The sequence below is a fragment of the Monoraphidium neglectum genome (genome assembly GCF_000611645.1).
Source record: "Monoraphidium neglectum strain SAG 48.87 unplaced genomic scaffold scaffold02054, whole genome shotgun sequence".
NCBI lineage: Eukaryota > Viridiplantae > Chlorophyta > Chlorophyceae > Sphaeropleales > Selenastraceae > Monoraphidium > Monoraphidium neglectum.
Window position 1 is genome coordinate 3,897 of NW_014011574.1, and position 7,442 is coordinate 11,338.

General features: G+C 63.9%; 4 protein-coding genes across 4 annotated transcripts; all 4 read left to right on the forward strand.

The window, feature by feature from the left end:
* Positions 1 to 26: 26 nt before the first annotated feature.
* On the forward strand, positions 27 to 425 carry MNEG_9760 (hypothetical protein; the record flags this gene model as incomplete). Its single annotated transcript, XM_014041765.1, has 1 exon — positions 27 to 425. The coding sequence occupies one exon, from the start codon at positions 27 to 29 to the stop codon at positions 423 to 425; it is 399 nt and encodes a 132-aa protein (XP_013897219.1).
* A 904-nt stretch (positions 426 to 1,329) lies between these two features.
* On the forward strand, positions 1,330 to 2,300 carry MNEG_9761 (hypothetical protein; the record flags this gene model as incomplete). The annotated part of the gene is made up of 3 exons (XM_014041766.1): positions 1,330 to 1,360; positions 1,640 to 1,907; positions 2,174 to 2,300. 3 exons carry the CDS (start codon positions 1,330 to 1,332, stop codon positions 2,298 to 2,300), a joined length of 426 nt encoding a protein of 141 aa, XP_013897220.1.
* Positions 2,301 to 3,204: 904 nt separating this feature from the next.
* Positions 3,205 to 4,733, forward strand: MNEG_9762 (DNA-directed RNA polymerases I, II, and III subunit RPABC2; the record flags this gene model as incomplete). The annotated part of the gene is made up of 6 exons (XM_014041767.1): positions 3,205 to 3,233; positions 3,325 to 3,373; positions 3,507 to 3,655; positions 4,031 to 4,082; positions 4,391 to 4,458; positions 4,688 to 4,733. The coding sequence occupies 6 exons, from the start codon at positions 3,205 to 3,207 to the stop codon at positions 4,731 to 4,733; spliced, it is 393 nt and encodes a 130-aa protein (XP_013897221.1).
* A 790-nt stretch (positions 4,734 to 5,523) lies between these two features.
* On the forward strand, positions 5,524 to 7,382 carry MNEG_9763 (hypothetical protein; the record flags this gene model as incomplete). The annotated part of the gene is made up of 1 exon (XM_014041768.1): positions 5,524 to 7,382. A coding segment is annotated over one exon (1,859 nt), but the record flags the coding sequence as incomplete, so codon positions are not given.
* Between the last annotated feature and the right edge of the window lie 60 nt (positions 7,383 to 7,442).

Here is a 7,442-nt window from a genome sequence, read left to right on the forward strand (position 1 = left end):
AAAAACCCCCCCCCCCCCCCCCCGAAATGCACCCCTTCAAAGCCCTGTGCACCACGAGTGAGGCGCGGCCTGTCGCGACGGCACAGCCCAAGATCCAGACCGGCCTCGCGAGGTCCCGCGTGCTCCTGCAGCACCCTGGCAACGCCGGCGGCTGGGACCCTTTTAATTGGGGCCCTCAGCTGTTTGCGAAACCCCTCATCACCTGGGGCCCGGCTGGAAGCCAGCCCGTCGCCAGCAGCTCGGCCCAGCTGCGGGGCAGCCCGGCCCCCGTGGCTGACGCTCAGCCGGCGTCATTATTCAGGTCTGCGCCTTCTGCGGCGCGGGCGGACATTGGTGCGGCTGGCAGCAGCGGCCCGGCCGTGCTTTCGCCGCAAAGCTTTGGATGGATGGGCACGGGCATCCGCCCCGGCAATCGGCGTGGTTAGCAACGCACACGAACCTTGAGCGCGTGCAGATGTGCTCTCTGTTTCAAAAAGCCTGGCGGCTGCATGTGCGCCACACGGGCGCGTGTCATGGATGGGTCGGCTTGGAGTGCGACAGCGACAAACGAACCTGCCAGATAAGGCGAGCAAGCGCTGTTGTGCATTGTCTTGCACGCACATCTGCGGTCCACATGCGCGTGTGTAATCCCCAGCTCGTCATGTCCACAATAGCCACTGCAAAGCAGCATGCCACAAAATTCTGCAGCCTCGTTTTCAAGGACAAATGCAAGCCCAGACAAGCCTGCGCCCACAGCATGTGAAGCTGGGCGCACTTATCCCAGAAATGTTCCAATGTCAACGGGTCAGTACTGCTGTAGACCTTGAGATTACAGGAGCCAGCAGATTTTGCTTGAATTCGGGGTACACATAAGCAGAGGGCGTCAGCGAAGACAGGCCACAAAACTTGGGCGGGGATGCAAACCTATCCTCTACGCACAATCCCGACAACATCAGCATTGTGTGCGAAACTCAAACTGGCTGAACACGCAATGAGTGGCAGAGAGTTCTTGTTGTAGTTGCAGTGCCAATTGATCAGGTCCTGTTGTCTTTCTGGTGAGAGTGAGGGCCCAGGGAGCTGACGGAAACTCGACAGAGGGTTTGTCGAAGTTACTGCCGCACACCTACGGCCGCCGAAACCCCCGCCTGTCCAGCTCCAGCACGGCTTCCTCCTTCTTCAAGGAATGTTTCAAATACGTGTGGACACAAACTAAATGCGGCATCCACATGCAACCCTCGTGGCCGCCAAAATTTAACGCACCCGTCCGCGCACAGTTTTGCGGTCATTTCTTACCTACCGGCCGACCAAGAACCCGACAAGATGACGTTCAGACTTGAAAATGGCTTGGCAATGGCGCTCATCGCCATGTTGACCGTGTCAGGTGAGGCGTTGCTTGGCGTTGCGCAATTAACAGCACAGACGCAGTGTTGTGCTAGGGAGTGACAGACAAGCAACCCGCTCCCCCCCCCCCAAATGATGGCTTCACAAAGCTTTGTGGGGCCCTTCACTTACTACAGCAGTGCGGCGCCATGGTCCTGCAGTCCTCAAACGCAAACAGAGTGACACCCCCATCCAATCATGATCCTGGATTTCCCAAGCCATGCAGCTCCTGACGGCTCTTGCCCCTCTATCTGTCAATTCCCGCACTGCCCTTGCGCAGTTTTGGGGGCCACCGGCGAGGCGGCGTTGATTGGCTATCGGCAGGGCCGCAGCGCGGCGCCCCAGCGCGGCTTTCCCCGCAGGCTCTTGGATGCCAATGACGGCGGCGCCACAGACGTTTTCAGCATCTTCGGCTTTCCGCTTCTGGGCAAGGGAGCCGACGGCTGGGGGCAGGCCGCCGCGCCCGCCGCCCCTGCACAGCAGCTGCAGGCACCCGCGCCAGCTGCTCCTGAGCCTGCTGGCGGCAAGCCCCTGTTTACGGTCAATTGGTGAGTGACGCGCCGGGTCCAGGGGGTCAGGAGAGGGTCAAGTTCAGAGCAGCGCTTGAGGGGGCGAATTTTCGAGTTCACTGGTGCGCCTGCCGCGCAGGGGAGCGCCTCATGCTCTTGCTCAAACACCACTCCTAGGGTGCTAAATGTCAAAAGCAATGCCAGCTAGCCATTTAACAAAGGTATGTGTTGTGCAGTCCTCTGTAACAAGCGCTCGCGTTCTCACGCCATGACGCTGCGCCCTGTTGTTCACGCACCATTTCCAGGGGCCCCACCCCCGATGATGGCGTGAAGCCCCTGCGCGCCCCCAGTAACCTGGGCATGGGCTGGATGGGCTACACCTCATACCGCGGCAACGGCGGCAGGCACAGCGCGGGCGCGCGCGGGCACTAGAGGGCCCACCGTTCGAGTCGGCGGATTTAAGGGAATGCAGGCCGTCGAGCTGCGCACCCGCCCACAGCTTCTGGCTGACTCAATGCCCAGGGTGGCATTTCCCATGCACTGCCGGGTGTTGCTCGTGTTGGTTCAGACTGTACCGCGCGTCTCTTCTGGTCGCCACGACGAAAAGGATGGGCATAGAAATAAACCCCGCGGGCCCTGCACCGCTTTTGCTGAGGCGGGGCCAGGCCCATAGGTGCGCGGGTGCGGCTCGCCGCTGAGGCACACACCCTCCATTGCCGGGGCGCCATGTGCGCCCTTTCGCACGTTTGACACAGTTCAATTCGTTCCGTTTGTTGCAAGCAAAAGCTGCCTGCTTCACAGCAACCTTCAGGCTTGGTATCAACTCAAGCTGGTTTGCTTGTAAACTTCAAATGATTGACGTTTGCTGTGATCGGCAGCATGCACTTTGTGAAGGCACCCAACATGGGGGTTAGCCATATCTCAGCGTTGCGGGAACTGGCCCTGGCGGGCGGCAGTGAGCAATGCGAAGCCAGTCAAGTCAACTTTAGTCAATCGTGCACGCAGTACACTGATGAAGCGTGCTAGTGCATGGAACTTGGCCCCAGTCGGGAACTCTAACGACATTTGTAAGCACGTGCTTGCCCCTGCATACAGTACACGAGCTTAGCGGCCTGGCTGGCGGCACCCAGGCTGTCTGGTGGCCACACCAGGTTACACCAGAATTGTGGCGCTGCCCAGTGAGGCAGGAAACACTCGGCAACTGTTCTTGCTAGCCACAACGCAAGTGGTCGCATTGTACGGCATATAATACAGCGAGCGGTGCTGTTTTGGCTCCTCGGTGCTGCACAAACCAGACAGATCGTAGCATATCGCACCAGCAGCAAAAGCAGCATCTATGGCAGACTATGAAGATGGCGGTGGCGGGTGAGTGTGTCGTTTTCGGGGTCGTGGTGGAACGAGTAGATCACCGCTCGGGACTGCTTTCATTACAAGCATCGGCTTGCGGGCATCGCAGATACGACGGTGGAGATGACGCCGACGAGCCAGTGGACTTTGGCGCCGAGGTGCGTTCGTGTCGGCAGCTTGATGCGGCCGCCGCTGGCAAGGAGGCGCACGTGCCAGCCGCTGCTTTGATGCTGCTGCCCGTCATAACGCACGCGCTGACGCGTCGCGCCCTGCAACCCTCTATATTGGCAGCCCGAAGGCGAGGAAATAGATCCTGACGCCCAGCAGGATGGTGAGGGAGAGCATGCGGATGTTTTCGATCATGAACTCGGCGGCGAGGGCGAGGGCGGCGGCGAGGGGCAGCTGCGGCGGGAGCGGATTACAACCCGATACTTGACGAAGTACGAGCGCGCCCGCGTGCTCGGCACACGGGCGCTGCAGATCAGGCGAGTGGCATCTGATGCAACATGCGGGAACCAATCGCGGGGACCGGCCGCGGGGACTGACTGCGGGCGCGCAGGGGACCGCGGACGCAAGCATGGCTTCAGGGAGAGGGCAGCCGCGGAGTGTCATTGCAGCGGCTGCGAATCTTGTGCCGCGAGGCGGTGCAGGCTGGGACCTGCCATTGAAAAACCCCCTGGCAGCACCCCATGAGCATGCATTCGTCAGCAGCGTGGCACAACAGGGCCCTTGCCACAGCACACGGCTCCTCAAACAAGCTCCTCTCCGCCATGCCGTGCCTGAATTCCTCCCTCTACATTGTCTTGTGACTGCAGCATGAACGCCCCCATCATGGTGGATGCGGGGGACGAGACAGACCCACTAGAGGTGTGTGTTGAGGGCGTTCTGTGGGGACCGGGTTGGAGCGGCGGCGATAATGGAGCGGCGGCGGCGGTCCAGGATCAGCGGGACGCAGCAGCTGGGAGTTCAGTTCAACTCAGCGGGCGCAAATGGCGGCGCAGACCAAAGCAGCGAGCACGGCGGAAGCGGCACGCCGCGTGTAGAGCAGCAGGGGGCTCTGCGCCAGGTGCAACCTCCTACACCTGTCCCGCTTGGCCTTGTTTGTCACCCCTGGTGTGACGCCAACCTCTACACGCCCGCCGGGCCTTGCATGGATCGGCCCACTGCACCCTCAGATCGCCATGAAGGAGCTCAAGGAGAAGAAGATCCCTTTCACCATCCGCAGATACCTGCCCGACGGCAGGTGGGCAGGCGCCGGAGCAGCGGCCCGGGAAGCGAGGGGGCTGGAGTGGGGTGGCAGCCCCTTGGAGCTTGCATTCAGCGCGCACGGCTGGGTGGCTTCGGCGCCCTCGCCTGCTAATCAATGCCTGGGATGAGCCCCGTTGCGGCCAGCAGCAGCACAATATGTTAACGCCTTCGCTGAGCGACCCCGCCTCGCCCCTCAACTTCTATCGTCCCTCATCAACCTGCAGTTATGAGGACTGGAAGCTGAGCGAGCTGATCTTGACAGACAAGTGATGCTGGTCGCACTGCGGCCTTGACTGCTGTGATTGCTTGTTGTTTGCTGACACCCACTGTTGTTTGCACATTGTCGTCGCGCTCTTCCCTGGTCATTGTGAGGTACTTGTGCCCCTGTCGCCTCTGCTTCTGTCGGGCGTTCTTTTTCAACACGATGGGTCCCAACTTGCAGGCATGCAGCCTCTCCTGCTCCACGCTGTCGCTGTAAAAACCGCCAGCCTGCGGCTTTGGACAGACCGCACCGCGTCCATGGGGTGTCTTCTGCCCGTCCATTTTACTTTGTCGATGCAGCTATGGTGCGTGTGTGCGGTCGCGGGGCGTGCATTTGCAGCTGTTGGCAGTGCCTGTGCTTGCGCAGCTGTCAGCAGTTTCGCCTTTGTTGTCCATGCAGCTGTCTGCCGCGCTTGCCAAGGGCATCCACCCATCAAGAGTGTGAGTACTTCCGGTGTTGCGCAATGGTGGCCAGCAGCTGGCCAGCAATACAGCACCCATGGTGGCAGCTGCCAAGACTCAAAATAGGAGGTGGCCAGGGTGAGTCACGTTTGGTGGGCTTGCTCAAGTCGAGTGCTCAACATGGCATTGGGTGGTACTTAATACTTAGATTTTATCCATCTCATCACTATGCGAACCTCTTCGCTGTCCGTGTGTTAGATCTGACATGCAGTTTTGAATTGCGGAGCAAAAACCGGCTCGGATTCCTCCCTCCCCCGCTCTACACTACTCTATCATCTCAAAGGGCTTTTTTAAGGCTGCCCGTGACCACGGGCGGACGGGGGCGGCGCCACAAGCTATGTCGACTTGGGAGATCCACAGCAGCGCAAGCAGCGAAGACGACGCTGCCGCGGCGCCCCTGACGTTCACGCGCTCCCGACCTAGGCGGAGGGCCAAAGCGCTCGCAGACGCCGAGTCGCCGCCCCAAGAAGACGCCATGCTCGCTCGCCGGCTCAGCGGCGCGTTTTGCGCGCATCGCGCCGCGACGCCCCCGACCCTCGGCGCTGCTGCACCGTGGGGCACCCCGGCGCTGCCGCGCGCCCCGCTGCAGGTGGTGCAGGTGCAGAATGGCAACTGTGTCAGCCCACAAGTCACGATCTTCAAGCAGCAGCATCAACAGCAGCAGCAGCAGCAGCGGCAGCAGCAGCAGCAGCAGCAACCGGCACCTGCACTCTTCAAGCCTTGGGCCTCATCGGCTGGCCTGGCCCCTGCAAGCCCCGACTGGTCGCCCCGCCCTGCGAGCAGCGGTGGAGGCGGCGGCACAGGCAGCGCAGGACGCAGCAGCAGCACCAGCAGCGAGGTCAGCGCCAGGCTCAAGAGCAGGGGGTCAAGCAAATCTGGGCGGGCGACCCCGGACGTTTGGTACAGCCCATCCCCTGCCGCGTCGCCCGTCGCGTCACCTGCGGCGCCACCTGCCGCGTCGCGCGTCGTGTCACCCGCGGCGTCACCTGCCGCGTCGCCCTCCGCGCCACGTGCCATGTTACCTGCCACGTCACCCGCCACGTCACCCGCCCGGCGGTCGCCCGGCGGGAGCGACCGCAGCAATGACAGCGGCCGCAGAATGGGGTGGTCGCGAGCAGCAGCGGATGTCCAGCATACTGAAGAGGAGCAGCAGCAGCAGCAGAACCAGCAGCACCGGCTGCCGTGGCAGTCTGGTTCTCCTGCGCAGGTGCAGGAGGCGCCATCACCGCACTCAGCCCTCGACGCCGATGCAACCCCAACATCGATGCCCGACAGCGCCCGGCGCAGGACGGTGCCGGCAGTAGCCGAGGGCGTCGACCGGCCTCATCTGCCGCTTGTGGCGCCCGCGTCGCCGGCCGCCGCGAGCAGCGCGCCGGGGCCGCCCGCCACCCCCGCCATGGGCTTGGTCCTAGCGACGCCGGGCCCGACGCCGCGCGCGACGATCCTCGACCCCTACACCCCGTGGCTCCGCACCACCACCAAGCCGCCGCGCCGCGGCGGCTACCGCTCGGGCCTGTTTGGCGACCCGGGCAGCGGCGGCGAGGACGATTGCTGCAGCGCCAGTGGGTCGAGCGTCGGCAGCATGGGCCTGCTCAGCAGCCCCAGCCCTAGCCCTGAGCAGGGGGAGGGGCAGCGCACCCGCGGCGGCGGCGCGTGGCGCTTGGGCGCGGGCGGCGACGGGTGCGGTCGCGAGCGCTCGAGCGAGAGCCTGACTCGGCAGCCCCTGCAGCCGCCATTGCCGCCGCAGCAGCAGCAGCCGGCGAGCTGCACATCGCCTCCGCCTCGGGCGATGAATGGAGGGGATTCCCCGGACAGCTGGCGCCCGACCACCGCCACGCGCCAGCGCGCAGGCCGCGCCAGGGTCTTGCTGAGCGACAGCGAGTCTCAGGGTGCCGCCAGCGGGCCCCCCTCGCCCGCCGCGCCGTCCGTGTGGCTGGGCGGCGGCGCGCATCGCCAAGAGCCCCGCGCGGCGTCCCCGCAGCTGCAGGCGGCGGCGGCCAGCGAAAGCGGTTGGACCCCGGGCATCTCTGGCAGCAGCAGCGCCGAGCCGCAGCGCAGCGGGCGCGCGGCCAGCACGACCGCGCGCAGCCCCGACAGCTTCGGCCCGGGCGGCTGGGGCAGCCGTCGCCGCAGCGGCGGCGGCGGCGGTAGCGGCAGTGAGCATGGCGGGGACAGCGGCAGCAGCGGCGGGGGCTGGTCGCCGCGGGGGTCGTCCGCCTGGGGTTCCCCCGATCAGGCACACGAGATGGCGCGCCC